The 26,478-nt window shown below is 42.3% G+C and overlaps 1 protein-coding gene across 3 annotated transcripts in view; it reads left to right on the top strand.

Annotated features, from left to right (window-relative positions):
• The window catches only part of PLPPR5 (phospholipid phosphatase related 5), a 281,612-nt gene that overhangs the window by 148,189 nt on the left and 106,945 nt on the right, over positions 1 to 26,478 (top strand). For all 3 annotated transcript variants that reach the window (XM_083157061.1, XM_083157062.1, XM_083157063.1), the window contains exons 2-3: positions 4,399 to 4,531; positions 22,562 to 22,812. In XM_083157061.1, the coding sequence (XP_083013187.1) occupies positions 4,399 to 4,531; positions 22,562 to 22,812 (384 nt within the window). The remainder of the gene's footprint in view (positions 1 to 4,398; positions 4,532 to 22,561; positions 22,813 to 26,478) is intronic.

Below are 26,478 nucleotides of genomic sequence, written 5' to 3'. Positions count from 1 at the left end.
TGCAGCACAGGAAATTGCCAAGGAATCCCCAGGTCTCAGCCTGACCCTGGTAAAGAGCAGGGTGGGGGAACCGGTATATGGTTTGCTTTCACACATCAAAAACTTGAATCGGTCAAAACCCCCAATTTGTATAGTATGTGAGAAAGGTATCCAGATGATAGGATGAAAATCTAAATAGACAGTCAGAAATTGTTGATGCTTTAGTCTGGAACCACGTGAAAGGGGCATATCTATGACTACGTTAGTAACGTTGTTTACAGGAAACTGTCTAAATGGATTTAGAGCAAGCTGTAATAAAATGATCACTTACAGGTGATATATTACAGATACAACAAAGGAGAAGATAATACTCAATTTCCAAACACAGAAGCAGAGGAGGAACTAACATTGGTGCAGCAGGTGCATTGCAGCAGGGCTCCTGTGGACTAAGGGGCCAACTGCCCTACCCAAAACTAGCAATGAGTTATCCCCTCCTGCAGATCATTTTGAGCAATATTGAATGAATGGCCCAGTGCAGGGGGCAGGGTGGGCCCCACTGCCCAGGGGACCTGTCCCTTACTCTAGAGAGGCAGGAATGACCTTGTGTTCCAGACCTTATGTTCCTGCCACCTGCAGTATTAGCGCTGATGATCACAGTCACATGCTGTCTCTAATTAACAGACAGCTGTATATTTATTCTGATTCACGTCTGTCTGTGAATTAAAGGCATCTCACAACTGGTGTAATTTACACTGTCAGAGTATGTCTGACTGAGCGCCAAACTGAGGAAAGCCAAGGGCTGTGGGCCCTGTCACAGGCATAGAAAGAGCTACTGTGTTCCTGCCTCCACCAAGGTACTAACCCCTTTATCTGCACTGTGCAGGACATTGTTCTTGTATGCATCACACAATGTCTTCCCTTGTCACCTGTCACTCTTTTCTCTCTCACAGCCTTACACTGTTACCCTCTTCCTCTCCCTGCCACCCACTGCTTTTTTGCACCTGGGCCCACAACCACGAAGCTCCTCCATTGTACAGAAGTAACAACGAGGATTGTATGGTCAGGATAAATGTATTAGAAATAATACAGATCATTGTATGAAATTCTATCTGTAATTGTGCTGGTCTACAACCAAAGTTTGTGAACATTTTAAAAACAAATAAATAAATATATAACAGGCAGCACAATTTTCGTCGCCAAATCCACAACCAGCCCCAAGCAAAATAGCCTGGGACGGTTTCTACTTTATCGGAGAGAATGTGAGCATAATCCAAGCTAGTTAACATTAAAGCAGTATTTATCCTTAACTCCCTAGCCTCTGTTATTCATTCATTCATTCATTCATTCATTCATTCATTCATTCATGTAAGCGTTTGTGCAGAATTACATAGTATTACTCATGCAGGCTTTATATACTGTATACAGACAAATAACATTAGTACTGCTACTGCATTTACTATACAGTACATCAATTTCCCGTTTACTTTGAATCTGTAAATGCATGAGACAATAGTTTGACTATTATTCTTAAACAATAAAACAATTTATTCTTCATTTAGGAGCTGAATCGCCATTCACACTCATAGATGCGGATCTGATAATATTGGTCAGATTCCCTTTGCAAGCACTGATTACATTGCATGGATGTATTCATAACCTCAGGCTAGGACGGAGCTTGCAATAAAGCTCTACCCCTGCAATGACTTTCCATAGCATTATCATGTGTTGTGCATGCACCGCCATCGCTGCCTCTACCCATCACTACTCTCCCATCCCATGACCCCCCCCACACACCGCTGCTTAGATTCACCTACTGTACCTAAGGCATTGCCTATGAGAGCTTCTGTAGGGCTGCTGATCGTCAGGGCTTTCTGCTGCTGTGATCTTGGGTGCTGTAAAGAGAGCTGCCACTTTGCAGCATCACAATACAAGTTAGCAAAGCAGTATTTGAAACACTGAACCCCTCTATATGGCACCAACAATTATTCCATGTTCAAAGGCACTTACATTAGCCTTGTTGACCTATTTTAGGTATCGACCTAAGCCTTGTCAATCTTCAGTGGTCGATGCCTGTTGACCTTAATAGGGTCAACCTAATGACCGTATCCCACATATTTAATATATGTTAGCATTAATGAGGAGGTGTACAGGTGTTTCTAATTGTGACCACTGAGTGCATAATAGTATGCATATTCAAAGTACAAATCCATTGTTCCAGAGTTGTTCGTTACTTGCATTGTTCATTAATGAAACCAGTTTTTGGCAGATTCATAGTTAGTTTAGAATTAAAGTTAAGAATCACTGCCTGAGTCATTCTGGTATTTTTTTTAAATGTAATTAATGACTAGCCTATTCACTTGTGTTATTCAGCATCAGTTATAGTAATCAGCCTGCTCGCTTGTCATACAGTGTCATTTATATTAATCAGTCCGCTCACTTGTGTTGTACACTATCATTTATATTAATCAGTAAAGACAAAACACTCCATAGGCAACACCGGATGATTATCCCACCAAAATAGCATACTTAAATAGATGACAGCATTTAATTTTAATTGGTGTCTTAATCAAGTAGCATTCTGGGGACCCCATTATGATTTTGTCTGTAAACACTGCCATGTTACCACAACACTTGCTGTGAGTAAATAGAGGAGTTGCTAAATATCCCTGTACTGTATGCTGCACACCAGATACTGAAGCACAAGTGCACTTTGTAGCATAGAGCATGCACTGAAAAAGTGATGACACATCTACAGCTGTGTTCTGTAAGGTTGGAATATGTGCACTTACTGTACAAATAGGCCTAGATAGGTGTAAAAGATGGCTGTGTAATTGAGTCCAGTAAGGGCATGAATGTGCAAAAACAGACCAAGGGAGATGCAGATGCACATGTCAGGAAGCATACCCCATGTGAGTGTTGGACGCCAAAGGTCTCCACAGGCTTATATTTGCGAGCCCTGGTGAAATCATTCGATGGTCGTCGACCATCAAATAATTTCTCCAGCAGTGGGCATATGTGTTACAAAGAAACATCCGCTCGCATGGTTGCGAGGGAAAATGGCGGTGGGGGGTGTGAATTTCCCAAGGCGGCGTCATAAGGATTCGGAAAGCTGTGAACTTCACAGTTTACCTAGTCAATTACAATCAGGGCCTATGTCCTGCCCTGGGATTTGCTTAGCAGGGCTTGCAAAACTGACAGTAGCTGGATAAGCGATTAGCTGCAAAAACCATTCGCAAGCCTCTTACCTTTCCCAGTGTTTGCCGTCCAGGACTTACCTGCAACTGTGATAGAAACAGGCTAATCAGGAGCTGACTTCACACCACTTTCCATAAAACGTCAGGGCAATCTTCTATTTTCCCGGACACTCCCAGTAAACGCCCAGTTACCACCCCCAAACGCCAGCTTCATGTCAATCAAGTTACAGATGGCCAGTGATAGCAAAGTAGCAGGATTTTATTGCAGCATGGCCTTGAGCATGCATACTATGGTCTATATACACATACAGTCTATCAGTAATCGCCTGGCCTTCCAATTGACACCATGTTGACACCATGTGATCAGGTGTGAATTAGGTGCAATATAATGATTATGATAACAATAAGGAGAGGCTTCTGATTATGGATGGTTAGAATTCCGCAATAGAATGCTAACCATGATGTAAGCGGTCAGTGTGTAGTACAAGTTTTCGCTTCCCTCGACTGCAATTCCACAGTGAGATTTCAATATTCTCACTATCGAATGTCGGAAAGACTGACGTTAGGTGAAAATAGATGCAGATTGTTGAGAAATGGTCGAGAGAATTCCACAATCCAGATCCGACTATACAAAGTTGGATGTTTTGTTGGAAACTGCCTTCAATCCCGTCGAAAATGACATCATTGAATAGGCAATGACCGCTATTTCCCCAGGCAGAAATAGTAGCCAGGATTAAATACACACACACCAAAAGCAGTGCAACCAAAAAAAAAAATATATATATATATATATATTTTGTTTTTTTTGTAGGATATAATTGCAAAAATAGATCATTAATGTACTGCTGCATAACCTATATTCTAATTTATTACTACAACAAATACCAATTTAATTTATGATGATTCTGTATTCCTAGTATTAATTTCATTATTTATTCTAGTATTAATTTAAACTAGTATCAATTTGTTTTAGCCCAGTGCTACATCATATAGAATGGGTGATTAGTCAGACATTAATAATGTTGGATGTAAACTTGAGTTGAAGACGCAGTCAGATATATATATATATATATATATATATATATATATATATATATATATATATATATAACGGTATATAATTTATGAAGCACATTAAAAGGTGGAAAGACTGAACATTTCATGCAATATGCCAATTAACGTTTACTTGCTTTCTAAAAATATATATTTTTTGTTTCCTATTTAGATAATCGTTGGAGAAACTGTAGTGTTTTGTCTACAGGTAGCAACGAGGGATTTTGAGAATCAGGAAAAAACTCTTTTAACTGGAGACTGTTGCTATATTAATCCACTGGTGCGGAGAACTGTCAGATTCCTTGGTGAGTTTTCGCTACTTTTATGTTTTAGTGTGAATCTGGATTTTACAGAAATGTGCTATTTAAAGTTATTGACTTGAACTATATTCTATAATTACATTATGTAAAGTTTTAGAATAGTCTGTTGTTGTTTTTTTTATTTATATGCAAATAATCCGCCACTGCCTATCTTTGTAGTATCTGAGAGACTACACTGGCATCACTGTGACTGGCAGACACCCAAGGTAGTCCCATTGGGAGGTGTTCAATCCCTCTGGGATGCATCAATGGGCTGCTGCGTTGGCAGCCCATAAAAAAGGGGTTATGCGCATATGCAGTACCAAGGACAATTTTGCGCATATGTCGGACCCGGGACCGTGAATATGCTTCTATGGACTGCTGCAGAAGCAGCCCATGGAGGCTGGGGGCCAGCACATGTGCAGTACTGAAGAAGGTACTGTGCAACTGCTGGTCATACGTCCACAACATGAGACCAGCAGGCACTGGCAACAGCGTGGGGAACCAGTGGGCACTGGCGGTGGGGTCCAACAGCGGTGGCAGCAGAGGGTGGGGTGGCATTGCAGAAGCCCCCCTTCTCCACAGAGTTAAGAGCCACTACTGGTTACAGTGATTAAAGTGTCCAGAGGCCGGATTCATTGAGGTGAGAATGTGTGCCTTGCAGGATCCCAGATGAACTTAAGGTTTTATTTAAAGGGGCATTCATTTACAAGAGATGGTTTTGCCTTTATAAATGATGGCCCTTTTAAAAACCTCTGGGTTCATTCAGCATCCCACACGTTCCCCAGACTCACACCGCATTACATCTACCCACATGTGTCTTGAAGTGTTTTACAGAAAACTTCAGTATTTCCAAGATATGTCCTTCACTAAATCTTTCAAAAAGATACATATACAGTATGTCCTTATACATAAAGCCTCAATACATCGCACAGCATGAGATGCCTAGCATGAGGTCCTCTGCTAGTGTTGGGCACCTTTTTTTATGCCAAAAATGTGTCTTAAGCTGTGTTCTTATTAGACAAATATGTAAACTATGCAATAGTTACAACGGTTTCCCACACAAACGTTATAGAGCATACAAACTGTTCAATCTTGCTAAACATATCAGCATCTGGGAGTATGCTGTCGTTAACAATATATACAAAATCTTCCTGCATGTTCAAAGGATCAGTAAAAGTAACAAACGACCAGCAGGAATGTGCATCATACACGCTGGATAATGTAAACAATTTGTCATTCACAACCTATCGTTATTAGGATGTACCAGGAGATTGTGCTGTATGTTGTTTGTGCATGAGTCTGTATACAGAACACAACAGAACACTAGCATAGTCTCACTGGGCCTAGCATGCTGAGACGGGTTGTTTGCTGTGACTGAAGCAATGATGTGTATCAGTACCTATTATTCTTTCATTACCAACATGCCGCCGAATTATTCATTCAGTCTAGGAGTCAAAATATATTAAAATGTAAAAAAAATGAGTAATAGGGCTCACACACGTAGCTATACGGGGAAATGAGCATACTGGGCGATGCTGGATTAAATTGATCAATTTCATAACCAAACTGACGTTCCCCCCTTACACCTGGGCACACTCATCCCACCGTTGACTGCCACAGCACACGGTTGGATAGCAGTATTTCACTCCCTGTCTCTCTTATAACTGATACTCATATTTTACATCACCAGGGAATGGTATACAACCCATTATGGGATGGTATCAAATAAAATAGAAGGATTCCAATACACTTTGTCAAAATTTCTCCTCACGTTTGAAAATAACAGATCTCACCAGTCTGTAACTGAATATTTATTTAAAAATACGATTATTAAATACACCCTTGTGATAATTGTGGACCATAGGATAAAATATCCGATCATTTATGAACCACACACAATAAGGCTGTTACAAATCTGAAACCAAATGGTATACATACAGTATACAAAAATATTGTTTATTTGTGAGTGCAACCAAGATGATATTTTTAAATGATCTATTAAAATTCAAAAACTTTTTTATTTACCGTCAGATGTATTACTTCTTCATTTCCACAGTCATTATACAGTATCTTTTTCGAATCATCCATATTGGAAATATCAAGCATAATAATATATAGTAAATTTTTGCCATATAATACTACTACTACTAATAATAATAATAATAACAACAATAATCACAATATAAATAAAAACATTGGAGGCACATCATGATCATGTAGCCATTCCTTCTTCTAACCCTAAAACGACAGCAAATTAATCAACTATTGATGGTGTATTTCTACTAACCAACATGCCTTGTTGCTTTAGCATAATTAGTCTTGCTATGCTTGATAAATGCATTACAGGTTGAGTATCCGGTATCCGGACATCCCTTATCCGAATTATTCCAAAAACCGTGGTTTTTGGAATCATTCGAATTATTATTATTATTTTTTTTAACCCCCTAACCCTCTTTTCATACTTACCAAGTCCCCGGGCGTCCACAGCAGGCCTCTGGCATCTTCTCCAGGGTCTCCAGCGGTCCCAGGAATGCATTGCGCGAGTGTGCGCGCGCGCCGGTGACGTCACCGGTGCGCACGCACACTCGCGCAATGCATTCCTGGGACCACTGGAGACCAGGAGAAGATGTCCGGAGGCCTGCTGTGGACGCCCGGGGACTGCGCGGACGCCAAGGGACCACCGGACACCATCAGGGGACAGGTAAGTATGGCTGCAAAGATACTCAACCTGTACTAGAACATAGCCTTGCAACCAATCAGCTCCTAACTCTAATTTTTCAAACACAGCCTGTAACATGGTAGTTAGGGTCTGATTGGCTGGTACTTGATAACTATCCTCATTTTCACTCTCCAAGGCTTAGTACATTTCCCTCAGGGTTAATTTATCAAGCAGTGAAAAGAGTGGAGAGTGGACCAGTGTAAAAGTTACCCATAGCAACCAATCAGCTTAATGATAGAATTTATCAAGAACATTGTATAAAATGATAGTTAGAGGCTGATTGTCTGCTTAGTACAGAAAATAACTAAGCTGAAAATTGCTAGATGTTTCTTTTTCCTTTTTTTCCCTTAAAATAAAATAAATAATGGTAAAATAAATTTGAGATAACTTTTTTTTATCTCAAATGTTGAAACAAATGAAAGGTTGTTTTTCTGTATCTACAGTGAAGAAGCTGTACCTGCCAGACCCACTGAGAATGATTTGAATTATTCCCTTTTTGAGCCTTCACTATTACCCTTTTTCCTGGTTCTGTATTGTTTACATATTTTCATCTATTTTTTTTTTACATATAGTATATTCTGGATAGATCGACTATGTATTCAGAGCACAATCTTTATGTATGTTTGGATGTGCTTCTTTTATACTGTATGTAGTGTTATCTTTTCTTGTAGCATAATTTACTTTTAATAAAGTTTGTAAAGCTATGATTCGCATTAACCGGTCACAATTTCAGATTTAATTGTGTCTGCCTAACACAATTGTGATGTATTTGCTAATATCTCTGCACTTCAGAAAATCATTGTGCATTGGATTCTATTGTAGTCCATTCCGCTTTAATATATATTTTTTTCGGTACTCTTTACCTAACACGGCGCCCATCGCGGGCATCGCGGGTACATTTATGTGTGCCCGCGACGCGACCGACGCGATGCTCACGATTTCCCATTGAAACCCATGTTAAACATGGACATCGTGTCGGTCGCGTCGCGGCCGGCTATAAATGTGCACACGATGGCCCCGACGCGATGCCCACGATTTGCCATAGGAATTAATGTTAAAAGACCCGATGGACACGATTTTAATGTTAAATGGCTCAATGGACCCGATTTTAGCATAGGAAACAATGTTAAATGGGCCTTAGAGCCCAAATACTTACCCTGAACTCAGAAATGGCCCCCCCAATTTTTTACGCCACCCCACGATCAACGTGAACCCGAAGCGTGGCGAGCGCAGCGAGCCCGCGAGGGGCGGCGGTACGCGTCCTCCGACCTTTTCATACCCCCACTATCCACGTCGGCGTGGAGTTGAGAATAGAATAGTGTGGCGAGCATAGCGAGCCACCGAGCCCGAAGCGTGGCGAGCGCAGCGAGCCCCGCGAGGGGACGCGGATACCTTCACAGCTAGACGCGTCCCCTCGCGGGCTTCACAGGTGTCCGTGGCGACGCGGACACCTGTGAAGCCCGCGAGGGGACGCGTTTACCTGTGAAGGTATCCGCGTCCCCTCGCGGGGCTCGCTGCGCTCGCCACGCTTCGGGCTCGGTGGCTCGCTGCGCTCGCCACACTATTCTATTCTCAACTCCATGCCGACGTGGATAGTGGGGGTATGAAAAGGTCGGAGGACGCTTACCGCTGCGCTCGCCACGCTTCGGGTTCACGTTGATCGTGGGGTGGCGTACAAAATTGGGGGGGCCATTTCAGAGTTCAGGGTAATTATTTGGGCTCTAAGGCCCATTTAACATTGTTTCCTATGCTAAAATCGGGTCCATTGAGCCATTTAACATTAAAATCGTGTCCATCGGGTCTTTTAACATTAATTCCTATGGCAAATCGTGGGCATCGCGTCGGGGCCATCGTGTGCACATTTATAGCCGGCCGCGACGCGACCGACACGATGTCCATGTTTAACATGGGTTTCAATGGGAAATCGTGAGCATTGCGTCGCGTGCGGGCATGTTTAGCCCGCATACGACGCGACCGACACGATTTTTTACCTCACGATGCCCACGATCAAGATCGTGGGCGCCGTGCTAGGTAAAGAGTACCTTTTTTATTTTATTTTTTTCTGTGTAGTTTCAAAAATGTTGTTACTTGGGAAATGCCCTGCCAGGTATGACTCATCTCTCACAGCAGCGGATTTCTGTGTGTATTTTCAGTTACTCCAGATCAAGGGCCTTATTTAGATCTGTTCACTAGGCAATGTATATACGCTGCCTAGCAAACAGGTCAACGCCATCCCGCCGCCCAAGCGAATGCCTGAAACCCCTCCCCCCGCTGTGCGAATCCCTGCATTTGCATGCGAGGGGATGTGTACACTTACACATCCCCTCGCATGTGGCTGCACAAGCAAAAAATCATTCCATGCTTGTTGAACATCGAATGATTTTTTCCCCTTCGGAAATATAAGTCAGTCTAAACTGATTTTTATTTCTGACCGAGATGGCCGGTGACGCCCATCGTTTTTATAGGGATGCCCATAAAATACTAGGCGTTTCCCTGCTGCTTTATAACTTCTCCTCCCTTATCACTGCTTCATACATCTACCCCTCAGTGTGCTGGCAGACCAGGAAGTGATTCAGGGGTAGATGTATGAAGGGAGGAGAAGTGATGAAGTGATAAAGTGACTGGTGCTTTAGGGCAGATATATGAACCAGCGTTAAGTACAGAATTGCACTTAACGCTGGTTAACTGGGGGGGATTACGTTTTCCCCAATGTATAACTAGCCGACCTAACGTGCTTTGGTGACAGCCCACCGAGTTACGCTTCGCAGAGCTGTCCCCTGCAATCCCCCCAGTGTTTAGTGGCCGGGGCAATGTATTAACAGCCACCAGGCGTTAATTCGCCCTGGACGCTTCGCCAGCTCAGGGCTAGCGTTGTCCTATCCCCACTGCAGGGACAACGCTCGCTCTGCTTCTGGCTTGGGCTGCACTGGAGATCTTGTGGCTTTAGCGAGCTCTCGCGCATGCCCAGACAGCCGGCCGGGGGAAGGAAAGCACATCGTGCATGCGTGGGATGCTGGGGAAGCCGATAAGGAGAGCCGTTCACGCTGGGCATAACAGCTCTCCTAATTGGCTGGGGGGGGTGTTAATACATCTGCACATAATGGGTGCCCGCTTCTGCACGTTATGCTGGAGACGCGGGACCCGTTATGTGCAAAACGTTATATGCAGTTTCATACATCTGCCCCTTTATCACTTTATCATGCAGATTTCCCTTTTTTTAAAGGTTGGAATCTTCTTACTGTTGGTCTCTTATTTGGCTAGGACTCTGAATTCATGCTTTGGCCAGCCCTAAGCTGGCTTTCTAGTTACAGTGTAGTTACTGTACTCACAATATTGATGACTGTATATTGTTTTGGACCTGTTGTGTTTGTACTGTCATTTTGCAAGCACCAATATGTCTTGTTATGCTGTATCTTTCTTATTTATAAATTTTGCTCTACAATGCTGTCCATTTGTGACATCCTACATATAAAGGACAGTAATATTTATTACCTCATCATTTTAAACATACTGCTGAAATATTAATTTTATCTAGGTGTCAAAATCTATTATAACATTATTCTAAAAAAAATTCAGTAGCTAAGATAAGCCCTTAGTGTAAATTTAGAAGTTCTAGGGTCAAGAGTGGGCAGCACAATCTGCATACTGTGGTGAAAGATGGGCAGCACAATCTGCATGCTGTGGTGAGAGATGGGCAGCACAATCTGCATGCTGTGGCCAAAGGCGGACAGCACAATCTGCATGCTGCGGCCAAAGGTGGACAGCACAATCTGCATACTGTGGTGAAAGATGGGCAGCACAATCTGCATGCTGTGGTGAGAGATGGGCAGCACAATCTGCATGCTGTGGCCAAAGGCGGACAGCACAATCTGCATGCTGCGGCCAAAGGTGGACAGCACAATCTGCATACTGTGGTGAAAGATGGGGAGCACAATCTGCATGCTGTGGCCAAAGGTGGGAAGCACAATCTGCATGATGTGTGCAAAGGCGGACAGCGCAATCTGCATGCTGTGGCCAAAGGTGGACAGCACAATCTGCATGCTGTGGCCAAAGGTGGACAGTACAATCTGCATGCTGCGGCCAAAGGTGGACAGCACAATCTGCATGCTGTGGCCAAAGGTGGGCAGCACAATCTGCATGATGTGTCCAAAGGCGGACAGCGCAATCTGCATGCTGTGGCCAAAGGTGGACAGCACAATCTGCATGCTGCGGCCAAAGGTGGATAGTACAATCTGCAGGATTTCATCAGTGGCGGACAACACAATTTGCATGCTGTAGTCAAAGGTGGGCAGCACAAACTTGCTCATTCTATGCACAAAAAACTAGAGATGTGTAGATCCAACTTTACCCGGATCTCAAAACGGGAAACGGGATCTTATCGGCTATCGGCTATTGGCTCCAAAACATGTGATAGCCGTATAGCCAATAAGATCCCGTTTTGAGTTCCGGGTAAATCTGAATCTGCACATCTCTACAAAAAAAATATGACATTCTTTATAAACCTTACATTGAGGCTGATCCAAAATAAATATATTTTATAAATTTTCAATAATATTTATGCGAAAGAAAATATAAATGAAAATATTTTTTTCCTATTTTCCTCTGCACTGTTACCAATTTACCTTAGTTTTTTTTCCCCAATGAGAGAGTCTCTAAATAAATTTAATGGAATAATATTTTTTTCTTGTTCATGCTTCAAAAACAGCCGCATTTGTATTAAACGACATGATTTCATAAAATAAAACATTGCCTGTTTCGCAGTTTAACCCTCATTGGTACCTTTTAACACTCCGGGCAGACACATTGTAATCTGTGAAAAACCCCATATTGACCTTTTGACTGTCGACCTAGACCATGTCGACCTAATGCTTGTGTCGACCTAATGCCCTGTTGACCTTGACCCATGTCGACCTTGACCCATGTCGACCTACTGGTGTCGACCAACATGCTGTAGACCAACGATCCCAACCCCAGCAGATTTGGTTTCTATATTGTTAGCCAGTTTTATATTTTTAGTCATCTGAACTGGTTCTTAACTCAAGGGGCCTAAATGTATTTGTGGTACAATTAGCTGGTTTAATCTGATTTGACTGCAATGACCACCTTTTCCTCAAACTGTGAGTCTCATCTCGCATCTGAGGTTCCAAGTTAGCAGATCCAAGTTTATGTACTCTACAATACAGTATGTGGTTTATTGTTTTGTAAGCACTTGCATTGCATGGCTAAGCTATTGCATTTGTCCATGTTTTGCTATACAGCGGGCAGTATTCAATGCTCCCGATTTACCGTTTTTTCCGGCGAATCGGGCTGTTTTCACTCCTTGCGGTGAATCTTTTTCACTGAAAATCTGAATCACCCTATTCAACGATCACTGTTCACCGAAAGCAAACAGTGAATGCCGGCCAGTTCTCTGTTTCATGCTTGCTGCAATACGCTGGTGTATTTGAGTGGGGTTTTGACTCTGCCCTGCCTGCCCAGTCTCCTGAGTCCTCTGGGGGGCATCTCCCTGTCTTCCGCCGCCCCCCCCCCCCCCCCCCCCGGGTCCCTGCAGCATTCTCTGGGGAAGGGGGGGGGGGGGCGGAGGTTTGACTCGTTGAATAGGGGGAGAGGATGGCAAATGCCGGCGAATGTGCAACAAATCCTAAACAGGATTCACTGGACATAGGGAAACATATCATTGAATACTACCCAGCATGTTAGCAGTCAAATACTGTATCCATGGACCAGATAGTAATCAGAAAGGGTTACAATGTTAAATTGTGTCCTAACTCCGAACATATTAGATGACTATGAATGTGTTTTGATAGCTAAATATTACAATAATCTAATGGACTTCAGAAACAACATTTTAATTATTATTATTTTTTTTTTATTGAAATCTACCTAGTGATCTGAAAATGTAAATGATAATTACTTAATGGATTTTCTTGCATTCAGATGCATACAGCACTTATAGCAATCATGGCCAACTGAGACAAATGCATAACAATATTTATTCACCCAAGACACAAAGTGGCTGACACACAACTGAATGTATTACCATTCTGCAGTCCTGCATCTCATAGATAAAATCTGCCACCGCTACCAACATCTGGGATATTAAACTTGGGACTCCCAAAAACCCCAATGCCCCCAGCCCCTGTGCATTCATGCAACATCTATTCATGGCTGCTCTATTTAGGGAGCCTCACAACTTCCCCGGGCAGATGGGACAGTCACAAAAAAGAGGACTGTCCTGGGAGCATCAAAACAGTTGGAATGTGTGGTAACGAGGTTTGGTAAGCCAATAACATATGCTAAGCACACACGGGTGCACAGACACAATTTGTCATACACAACTTTTTATTACCTATGCTCATTAGTCCCTCTGTACTAGTGACCTCTGCATGTATAACATAAGCTTACTGTACTTAACAATAACTTGGATTTATTTTAAACTGGTAGGTTAATTGGCTCCCAGCCAATTAACCCTAGAATGTCCGTGTGTGCGTGTACATGTGGTAGGGAAAATAGGGGGTTATACAATGTGCCACCGCTATTTCCAACGTGGGAAATAGCGGCGGCTCCCTATTCAATGCTGCCTTTAGCGACAGCATTGAAGCGGGATCACGGCAGAACGGGCCCGACTTTAGACGCTGTCGGGCTTGTTCTGCCGATAATGGCCGTGGATTCTCATGATCCCGGCCGCAGATGGACAATCCCTGGCAGTTTTCAGGCCACACCCCCTTTGCGCCGAGCGGCAGACGGGACTTGAATCCCGTCTGTCGTTCTGCAGTCGATCATACCGCAAATGGGCCAGGATCACGGCTGTCGGCAGGGATCGACAGCCGTGATCCCAGATTGCATACCCCCCCCCCCCCAATAAGAGTGTAAGCTCCACTGGGGCAGGGACTGATGTGACTGTTCAAATATTCTCTGTGATGCACTGCGGAATATGTGTACTCTATATAAATAACTGGTAACAATATATAATAATAATGAGTCTGAGTTGCTAGTAAAGCAGAAATGGCAAGACACTTTGCTCCCTAGAAATACCATGTTGCACTGCTGAGGGAGGGGAATCTAAAGTGCCACGTATAAATAAATCTGTCATGCATGTGTGGGCTACAGGGAGCACCTTAAGAGAGGGGCATGCATCTTCCATTCGGGCCTCCTCTTCTCTTTCCAGCGATTCAAGCAGCACATGGGACTCCGAAGGGTAAGTATTAAATGGGTGCAGTGTGTGCGGTGTGGGCCCCCCAGGGACTTGGGGGGCCATGTGCACCATGCACACTGACCCAATAAAAAAAGCCACTGGTGGGCTACACTAAAAAATCAGCCAGTATTTACACTGCATAAAATAAAATGGGATGTTGTCCATAGCAACCAATCACATTCTATCTATTCTCTTCTCGTAGGTGCTAAATAAATAAGAAATAGAATCTGATTGGCTATGGGCAACATACCCTACTCAATAGAACTCCCATCTTAGTAAATGTACCCCCCGGTATCAGCGCCTTAATGAATATAATGCCTATAGTTTACTTGATCTAAAATGAGCTAGGTTTATTTTAAAATTCGTATGTACTAAATATGGGACACTTTGCTGTAAAGTACAGTAAATATCCACAACCTTTTAGAGTCACTTTGTGTCTCATCAATTACATTGCTTCATACTGTAGATATGAAGGGCCAAGTTACAACAAATTGTGCTCTGAGTGTTTGTTTAGATAGATCATAAAATCAATACCATTTTTTTTTAAGAGAAAAATGTAAAAAAAACAAGAGTGCAGCATCATAGTTACATAGTAGGTAAGGCTGAAAAAAGACTTGCGTCCATCTAGTTCAACCTGGTATAGATATCCATTGCTGATTTGGTAGGTTCTGATATTTTACAGACAGATTATATTTCTTATTTGTACCCATGGATGTTTTTCTCCAGTAAATGTTTGTCCAACTTTGCCTTGAACGCATTTAATGAGCCAGCCGTTACACCTCTCTGGGAAGAGAGTTCCAGAGTTTGACTGTTCTGACCGTAAAGAAATTCTTTCTACTAGCTGAATGAAATTTTTTTTCTTCTAATCTATACTCATGCCCTCGTGTCCTAGATTCCTTTCTAGTAGAAAAGAGGGTGTGTGACAGTTCCTTATATTGGCCCTTGATATACTTGTACATGTTGAGCATGTCCCCCCTTAAAAGTCTCTTTTCTAATGTAAATAGTCCCAAATTGCTTAATCTCTCCCCGTAGCTTAAATTCTCCATTCCCTTAATAAGCTTTGTTGCTCGCCTTTGGACTTTTTCTAATTCTATGATGTCCTTTTTATAGTGTGGGGCCCAGAACTGCACTCCGTACTCGAGGTGAGGTCTCACCAATGCTTTATACAGTGGCATAATTACCCTTGAGTCCCTAGTTTCCATTACCCTCTTAATACATGCCAGAATTTTGTTGGCCTTTTTTGTAGCTACATTACAATGGGCACTACATCCCAGTTTGCTGTCTATTTGGACTCCTAGATCCTTTTCAAGTATGGAATTACCCAGTTCCTCTCCGCTAAGGTTGTAACTTGCACACTGGTTGTGTCTCCCAAGGTGCATAACCTTACATTTATCTACATTGAACCTCATCTTCCATTTTTTTGCCCACTCATCTAGAATTGCAAGATCATTTTGAAGCATGGTGACATCTTTTGATGATTTGATGACTTAGCTAAGTTTTGTATCATCCGCAAAGATGGATACATTGCTGAGTAACCCTATCCCAATATCGTTAATAAAAATGTTAAACAAAATGGGCCCCAAAACCGAACCCTGGGGCACTCCACTTAGTACCAGTATCATATCTGATACGGCACCATTCACAACCACTCTTTGCTCTCTATTACATAGCCAATTCCCTACCCATCTGCAGTTATTTTCACCCAATCCTAGGTTCTCCATTTTATTAATCAATCTCTTGTGTGGGACAGTATCAAATGCTTTAGCGAAATCTAAGAAAATCACATCTACAGCATTTCCATTATCAAGGTTTTTGCTAACCTCTTCATAGAACCCTAGTAGATTAGTTTGGCATGAACGATTTTTCACGAACCCATGTTGGTTAGTACTGAGTAGACGGTGATGATCTAAATATTCCTGGATACCATCCCTTAAAAATCCTTCAAAAAGTTTACCCACAATTGATGTTAAACTAACGTGTCTGTAATTAGCGGGATCTTCCTTTTTTCCTTTTTTGAATATTGGCACTACCTCTGCTATTCTCCAATCTTTTGGTACTATACCTGACGATAGTGACTTGCTAAAGATATAATGTAGGGGGTAGCTAGTTCATCCCTTAATTCCATTACTACCCTCGGATGAATCCCATCTGGCCCTGGTGATTTATTTGTTTTGAGTTTGCTAAGCCTCAGTATTATTTCCTTCGGCGTGAAATCCACAATGAGATCTGGCTTATTTGTCCCGTTTGTGGTAAATGTTCGTTCTACAGTCTGCTCTCCCTTAGTAAATACTGATGAGAAGAACTCATTTAACAGTTTTGCTTTTCCCTTGTCCTCACTAACACTTTTTCCACTAGTATCAGTTAGTGGGCCTATGTTTTCCCTAATTAAACGTTTACTATTTATGTATCTAAAAAAAATCGTTGGTTTGGTTTTGCTTTCAGTGGCTATGCACTCTTCATATAATATTTTAGCTGCTTTGATTACCCCTTTACAAGTTTTGTTTGATTCTTTGTATTTTGCGAACGCCTCCTCATTCAAGTTATTTTTATAGAATTTAAAGGCTCTGGTTTTATTGTTGATAGCTGACCTTACTTCTTTGTCCAACCATGGTGGCTTTTTTTTGTTGAATTTACCTTTAGTTACTTTAGTAATGTTCTAGATGTCACTAGAAAGATCATTTAAAAAATATATAAAAGGGGAAACTAGAAGTGTAAAAGTGGGGGAAGGGAAATAAAGAAGCACTTGTCTGAAATCTGAACCTCCATAGACAGTATAGATTATATTGAGACCAGAGAGGTATGGCAATTCTAAATAAATGTCCTTGTCTAATTAATTGTATTAATGATCTTTATAAGATTCAAATAAAATCTAGAGGGATCTTACAGTCATTAATGTGTGTGCAGAAAATGTTCCCTGTTGGATAAACCAAAGGTTAAATGCTAGTTGTTCTAATGTTTGTCTGATTCTGAAGTCCATAATATTGCAGCGATAGGCAGCATAACAGTAAATTTAAAAAAAAAAAACACTTCTCTCCTTAGCGGCACTTCAAAAATCCATGGCTACGTTTGAGCCAGCAAAAAAAATCTTACAATACTTTTTTTTTTTTTAAATATACATTTTATTAGATATTTCATGAATCCAGAGAATAAGCACAACAATGAAACCTACGCAAAGGTATCATATTATTATTTTTTTTAAGTATCAATACTGTAGGTACATTTACACATATTACATAGACAACTCTATTGTTTTTAAAATATTATTAAATAAAAAAGTTATGAAAAGTATTAAAGTAATAGGAAAAGTCAGAAGAAGAGCAAAGTAGGGAAAGAAAGCAGGCAGGAAGGGGGGGGATAGGAAAAGGTATCCATCCTGATTGGAAATAATAATTACTGGAAGATCAACACGATAATTACTTGATGATCAAGCTAGGTTATTACGCAGGACGTTTAGCTAAAAGCTGGTGGGACAGTGAAGTTATTGATCCAGGGATCCCAGACTTTAAGGAATTTTGTAGAAGAGCCTTTCAAAATACTGGTAATATACTCCATAGAATGGATATGCCAGATCTTGGCAGTCATTTTAGCTATTGTTGGAAGATCCGAAGATCTCCAATGACCCACAATAAAGGATCTGGTCGTGCGAACAATATGAGTAAACAGTTTGTTCTGCGCATGAGACGCCCCTGGGATATCCATGGAAAGGAGAAAACAGCCAGCTTTGAAGGGAATATGTATAGATAAAATGGATTTAGCTAGAGCTGCTATATTTTGCCAGAGAGAGATTAAAACTGGGCAATCCCACCAAATATGAAGAAATGTACCATCCATACATTTACATCTCCAACAAAGGGGGGGGGGGGGGGGGGGGGATTTCTGCGTTCATTTCATTATGTCTGACTAGGACATGGGGCCTTATTCTAGTTCACTCTTTCTGACAAAATCCTTCTTAGATGGACAAAACCATGTGCACTGCAGGGGGCAGAAGTAACAGGTGCAGAGAGAGTTATATGTGGGTGAGTTATTTTGTTTCTGTGCAGGGAAAATACTGGCTGCTTTATTTTTACACTGCAATATAGATCTCACTGAAGTAAAACCCCACCCAAATCTAATTCTCTCTGCACAAGTTACATCTGCCCCCGCACGCAGTGGAGTTGATTTTTGTTCAGGGCCAATTAACCTATAGTATATTTTTAGAATATGGGAGGAATTTGGAGTGCCCTGAGGAAACTAAAGGTCCATACACACTGGGCGACTATGCCCAGCGTGTATGGACAGCGATGATTGCATTCATTGCTGGGGGAAAGCCGCTTAGTGCATACACACTGAGCAGCTTTCCCCCTGCCCAGTGCCGACAGCGGGGGGAGGATGGCTTTGCATAGCGCAGCCATATGCAATGCCGTCCTCAAAGCCGCTCATTTGCTGGTTATACCAGCAGATGAACGGCTTTCCTGGCTCATCACCGGGGCATACACACTGGGCGGCTTTGAGCTGAAAGCTGCTCAAACATGCTGTTTTGAGCGACTTTCATCTCAAAGTCGCCCAGTGTGTATGGGCCTTTACACAAGCATAGGGAGAATATATAACCTATACACAGTTAGGGCCATGGTGGGAATTAAACCCATGTCTTAAGTGCTGTGAGGCAGTAATACTAATCATTACAGTACCCATGCTGCATGCATTAACACTTCAACATTTAAAAAAAATAATTGTAAAACGTTTCAGCAATCCTTTAAAAAAGCAATCTGTTCATTTGCAGTGCTAATTAGCAGACTTTAATTACTTTTAAGTCTTAATTTTCAATGAAGTGATACAATTACTTAGGAGTGTCTAAATACCAAATTAGCTTTAATTTTTTCTAGAAATGAAGAGATATTTTTTAGCTAATTGCAACCCAATGCAAGTCATACATTGTTATGGTCAGGGCTGCCGAGAGGGGGGGGGGGGGTACTAATTACCCAGGCCCAGGCTTGCTGAAGGGGCCCAGCAGGGGCCCTGGTACAACACTCGCCCCTCCCTCTCTGTCCCTCCCAGGCAGCAGCAGCAGCACACACCTCAACAGCATGTGCTGTGCTGACAGCATGAGAGCTCATGCTGAGGCTGCTGTCAGCACAGCACATGCTGTAGGTGTGTGCTGCTGCTGCTGAGGGGGGACAAACCACAACCCCCACTTCCACGTTACAGTGTTTTTTCACCCCCTTTATAAAAATTGGGGGCATGGCCTAATCATGGGAGGTGGCCATGACCCCAAATTTTTCACCGGGGCCCGGCATACCTCTCGGCTGCCCTGGATATGTTTTGGTGACAGTTTCCTTGGTATTGCTAGGCACCAGTGAATAGGAATATCTCATAGGCAAGCCCAGCACATGTTAGTCCAAAAGTTATTACTTATACTAACACAGCCAGGAGATTCCTGCAATGGATGTAATGTGAGTAAGAATCTTTATCACTTAAAGCTTTGTTTCATAGTTCTCATACAAAACAAGCTATAAGAGTTATTTAAATGAAGACTCTCTCCTAAAATGTATATTATTTGATGAGGGAAAGAGTGCATGGTCCAGATCAGGGGTAGCCAACTCCAGTCCTCGAGAGCTACCAACAGTTAACGTTTTCCAGGTCTCCTCACAGAATCACAAGTGAAATAATTAGCTCCACCTGTGGATCATTTATAATGTGTCAGTGAGTAATGAATACACCTCTAGGTGATCTAGAAAACGTGAACTGTTGGTAGCTCTCGAGGACTGGAGTTGGCTACCACTGGTCCAGATAATGAGTCATGTAAAAATGCTCTAATTACTTAATGTTAAGTATACATAGGTTATAACAGACTAAGAAGGACCCGGGTTCTGGGGACATGACCCCATATGGGATGCATCACCATACCTTTCCCAATTTTATTTACATTTTTTAGTTCTACAGATATCCTTGGAAGAATGGATTACCCTCTCTGATTCCCCCACACAGTGGCTTTGTGGGCAAATTTTGATAATTAATTTATTTTATTTATTAACAGTTTCTTACAGTATATAGTGCACACATATTCTGCAACGCTTTACAGAGACTATTTAAACATTCACATCAGACATGATAATCGCATCACACCTTGTTCATATTTCATTTATAAGGTGCAACAAGTGGTTCACAGCGCCATACAAAGGGCACATAATTATAACAATACATGGTACACAGGACTAAACATAACAGTAACTGAACAACAAAAACAGAGCACAGGTAACAATTAGCAGCACAATTCTTAGTACACAATATAGCTGAGATGTAGGCAGTGGCGTAACTATGTACATGTGGGCCCCATAGCAAAAATTTGTAAGGGCCCCTATTGCTCAACTTATGCTGAAAAATGTATATAGCACCCGATAATTTGACAGACAAAGTGGGGCCCCATAGCAACTGCACCCCCTGCACCTATGGTAGTTACACCCCTGGATGTAGGGAAGCAGACAGTGGCGTAGCTACATATGTGGCAGACCCTGCAGTGGCTTGGGGGAGCTGCACCAGCAGGGTCTGTGGTGGGCGCCACTGGCTGAACTGACAGGCGACCCAGACAGCAGTGAGCACTGAGCTGGTCTCACCCTGTACATATCTAATGAGCGGGGACCTAGTGCAGTGCATAATGAATGAGCGGGTCCCAGCCCTGTGCATATGTAATGAGCGGGTCCCACTCATTACATATGCACAGGGTGGTGCACTGTGCTGGGTCCACGCTCATTAGATATGCACGGAGCGGGGCCAGCTCAGCGCTCACGCTCACTGCTGCCTGGGTCACCTGTCAGCTCAGCCAGTGGTCCATCACCTCGCCCCTTTTTGGAGGGGGGGCGCCAGAATCTTTTTTTTGGCAAGGGGGAGAAAAATGTCTAGCTACGCCACTGGAAGCAGAGGAGCAGTCTGCATGTTACCAGGGGCAAGTTATCAGTGGTAAGAATGAATGAACAAGAGAGCTGTAATTGATGTGCAAGAGAAGAGGGCTGTGAGAACAGGAATGGAGAGGGTCCTGCTCTAAGAATCTTACAGTCTAGAGAGGTAGGGTGCAATGATCCAAAATGTGTTGCCACTTAGATATAAAAATGAATATACAAATTAGGCAAGCATACATTAACCAGTGATCGTAAGACTGCTGCCTGCAAATCAATGTTTGTATATCTGGTTATGACATGCTTCAGTGTCACTGGTTTCTATTAAATTGGTAAGGATGCTACTGTCATAAATGTTGGTTAACTACAGAATAGTCTGTCTTTACTGTGTATGTATAACTGTACCACTTTAATATATAGTTTTTTTAAATCTCTATTGTTTAGTGTAGTGGTTCCCAAACTGTGTGCCGTGGCTTCCTGGTGTGCCTCGGCAGACTTGCAGGGGTGCCTCGGGTTGGTGGTACAAGACCAACTAAAATTGTTTATGGTCAATTATTTATGAACAAAACCAGTTCTGGTGACTGACAAACATAAAATATGTGTACAAACAGAACCCTTTACAATATAACTGAACCTAAGGATCACATATAAACACAAATCACTTAATTGTATATATTTTGTTGTAAAAGAATTCTTGTACTCTAGGGTGCTGTGATTCAAAAAAGATTGTGAACACCTAGTTTAGGGTGAATATATGTGCTGTAAACATATTCATAATAAATCACTTACTGTAGATAGTATGGTTTAACCAACTCATTGCAAAAAATGGAGGTAATAATTAAAGTCACGAAGAGAGGTACATTACCAACCAATCAGCTTTTAACTCTCAGTTTGCAAAAGCAGCCTCCACAATGACTGTTAGAAGTTGATTGGATTGTACTTAATCTCTCCAATGTTTGATATATCTCCCCCTGGGCCAGATTCTCTAAGCTTCAAAATTGATAAAATGGAGAGACATGGCAGGTAGGAGCTGATTGGTTGGCTGTTTATCACTCTCCATTTTATCACTTTTGAAGCTTAGAGAATCTAGCCCCTATGGATTAATTAAAGGCAATGAAAACTAAAGTTCCATAAGTTTGAATAATAAATTGTAACAATAAAATAGTATATTTTCATTTTGTCTGTCATTTATTACATACAGTATGGCATTCATCTAGTAACACTATCTCTTTTTCTTTGTTGTTTTGCAGGAATTTATACTTTTGGACTATTTGCTACAGATATATTTGTAAATGCTGGACAGGTGGTGACAGGAAATTTGGCACCACATTTTCTTACAGTTTGTAAACCCAACTACACAGCACTTGGTTGCCACCAGCTTACACAGTTCATCACTGATGGCAACGCTTGCACTGGAAATCCAGACCTTGTTATCAAAGCAAGGAGAACGTTTCCATCCAAAGAGGCAGCTCTCAGTGTATATGGAGCAATGTATCTGGCTGTGAGTAACGATTGACAAAGCAGATGGTTTATATTTGTATAATTGTGTTTGTTAGAGGCAGTGGTTATTGCAGTTATTGGGCCTCATTTATTAACAAAAAATGGAAAAGAACCCACTTGGAGACACCACTATTTGCACTTCATGGTATAAAGTCTATGTGATTCCATATATGTTGGTTTATGGAAATTACTGTACTCTCTGTAAACGTCCGGAATTGTGGTGAATTGCAGTAGACGCTTAGGAGAGTAGCCCACTATACTGTATCCATTAGGGGCGTATTGATGTGGCTCGTAGTGCATAACATCAATAAAGGCCCCCATAGTCTGACCCAATTCTCCTGTGAGCTGCCTGGCAGCTCCCCGGGAGGCTCACATACAATTTGGCACTTGATGAGCCAATTTTTACATGTGATAAATCGCTTGCGATTTATCACATGTAAAACAAATGGGGAGCTGCAGAGCGGTGAGGAGCAGTGGGGCGGGCAGTGGCAATGCCAATGAGGAGCAAGGCAGCGGCAGTAGTGGGGGCGGGCGGCGGCTCTCAAATGAGTTCCCGGCGGGTGCCGGGTGCGGCGGGTGCTGCTGACCTGGCCAGGCATGTGATCACAAATAGCAGCAGCGTGAGTCCGGGGATGGGCAGTGCAGTGGCGGCTATTAGATTTTCCAAATACCTTTCAAATGACTGGCCGTTCTCTAATTGGCTGAGAGAGCTCTCAGCCAATCAGAGAACGGCCTGTCATTTGACAGGTATTTTAAAAATCGAACACTGCACTGCCCGTCCCGCAGCGCTGCTATTTGTGATCACATGCCCGGCCAGGTCAGTGTGTGCTAGTGCTCAGGGACCCGCGGCCCGCCGTTCTGCTCCCGGTCAGTCTGCATGCATATGCCTGTTAGGTGGGCAGGCATATGCATAGCATACAGGGAGGTCGGACATGATCTTATGTGCTGACCGTCCGGCCTCCCTGATCCGGTCCGATGCGAACAGGACCGCGCATTGGATCGGATCAGATGTCACACAACTGCGATTTTGGGCCGATTTCACCCGGTTATCGGCCCAAAGTGCCGAAATCGGATAAATAGTTCCAAAATTGCATAGTGTATGGGGGCCTTAAGCCTCCACCATGCACAATGGGCCTTATTCAGATCTGATCGCAGTACAAATTTGTTCTCAAAATGGGCAAAACCATGTGCACGGAAGTTGGTTCAGATGTTACATGTGCAGAGAGTGTTAGATTTAGGGGAGTTATTTTGTTTCTGTGCAGGGTAAATACTGGCTGCATTATTTTTACACTGCAATTTAGATTTCAGTTTCAACACACCCCACCCAAAGTTATCTATCTTTGCATTTACATCTGCCCCACCTGCAGTGCACATGGTGTTGCCCATTTTGAGAACATATTTGTACTGTGATCAGATCTGAATAAGGGCCAATGTGAAAATGGAGGTATTTTGTACATTTAAATATTATCTGATACTTTATGTTAAGTCCTATTTCCCAGTCACAGGATCTCAGGTTTCCCTCAGTTTCAAGGACTATAGATGGTGTTTGACTGCGCGATATTTGGTGGCTACATTTCTTCTTGTGCACCAGCACCTGCACAGGGTGACGGCGTGTTTTATCCCTGTCAACAATCATTTTGTATTGCAACAATTTTAACAAAAACTGGCATTCCCCCTTAAAAGAAAACACAAATGAATCCATACTTCCCATCGACCATCACCGAACATCCAAGAAAATAATCTGCTCATCCAGGGGATCTCAGGTGTAATATGGTACCTTTATATGTAGTAAGGGGGAGATTTATCAATCTTGGAGATAGATAAAGTGGAGAGAGTTATACTGGGTACACACAAGAATGATCTCCATATGTCATTTCCAGACCGGGGGGGGGGGGGGGGGGGGGGGGGGGGCGGGGGGGGGGGGGCGGGGGAGGTGGCAGGGGATTCAAATTATGACTGAAAATGTCTGTTTTCCATGATGTTCTAACTTTTTTCAAGCTATCCTATTACAGTAGGTTGCCCGATTATTTGGTTATTTTTTACAAGAAAACACACAGGTTCAGTCAAACAGGGTGACGGCGTGTTTTGTCAACAATCATTTTGTAATGCAACCAATTTGAACAAACACTAGTGTTCTTTACGAAAAACACACAGGTTCAGTCAAACCCGTCTGCTTTCATGAGTAACAGCCCCAATTTAGCACAAAAATGTGGCTGTTTTCGGGGGATTTGTTTTGCATTATGCAATAGAAACATTATAACTGATAAGCCATGTCTCATGCTAGCATATCTGAGATAACTGAATAAACAGGGGCAAAGCAATTAGCCATAAGAAAACATCATGACTAATAGATTTTCCCCATAAATTGGGCAACATACCGGCCTGGACCATTCAGTGTGTACCTATTATTGCACTCTCCCACGAGCCAATAGCAATGTGTTTTAGTCAGCACTGCTGTAGGGCCAACCAGAAGACGTCACTAATGATCATGTTGAATGTAGCATGGCATAGTTCTTCCCTCTGTTTTCCCCTACATTGTATATCCACTTGCTGATTCAGGGTCCTGTTCCCTGCTGGAGCAGGCTGCTACACATGGCTATGCATGTCAGCCAGCCTTACAACCAACCAATCAGCCCCTAACTGTCCTTTTTCAAACAATGGGGCAGATGTATTAAGCCTGGAGAAGATATAAACTGGAGATAAAGTGAAAGGAGATAAAACACCAGCCAATGAACTGTGTGCTTTATCTGCTTTCTCTTTATCTCCACTTTATCCAGGCTTAATACATCTGCCCCACTGAACCAGATGCACTAAGCTTCAAAAGTGAGAAAATGGAGAGTGATAAACAACCAACCAATCAGCTCCTGCTTTATTTTTTCAAACACAGTCTGTGACATGGAAGTTAGGAGCTGATTGGCTGGTTGTTTATCACTCTCCATTTTATCACTTTTGAAGCTTAGTGCATCTGGCCCTGTACAGCCTGTAAAATAACAGAAACTGATTGGTTAGTGTTTTACTTATCTCCACATTTTCTCTCTCTAAACTTTGATAAATCCCTCCCCCTTTAATTATCTTCTACAATTATCACTGTAAAAGATGAGGAGCCCACACAGGATTTATAATGTACGATTTCCAATTCTGAATTATATCTCACTCGTTACTTATATTTGGGTAAATGTTACAGGTATAGAATATGATAGGGAAGCGCTCTGCAGTATAAGTTCCAATGCTTGAAAAAGTCTAAATTAAGACAAGTATTCTAAAGTGGGTCAAACACATTAAGCTGAAGAATTCATAAAATATCATTTTTATTTAAGTGTCCCACTTGTCTTCATTAAAGCCCAGAATATACTAGTCGACTAGCAGGCACAGCCAATATAGGCAACGATATTGGTGGTTCCACTGCATACACACTACACAAATACTAATATTGGGAGGGTGCCTCAACACCAGTGGCGGCTCCTACCTTATAGTACGGGGCTGCTGCTGGGTGTGATGCCGGCACACAGTGGCGTAAGTTCATCCCAGTTGCCCGGAGGCAAGATGTACATTGGTTCCCCCCCCCCCCCCACAACCACACACATGCACGCGCACACACACACCATATATAAAATATGTATATGTCTATTATGAATTATATATCTATATATAGAGAGGGATTCGGCAT

This window comes from Crinia signifera, chromosome 8 (genome assembly GCF_055691185.1).
Source record: "Crinia signifera chromosome 8, ASM5569118v1, whole genome shotgun sequence".
Taxonomy (NCBI): Eukaryota; Metazoa; Chordata; class Amphibia; order Anura; family Myobatrachidae; genus Crinia; species Crinia signifera.
Note: the sequence above shows the minus strand (reverse complement) of the source record. Positions and strands in the feature narration are given on the sequence as shown.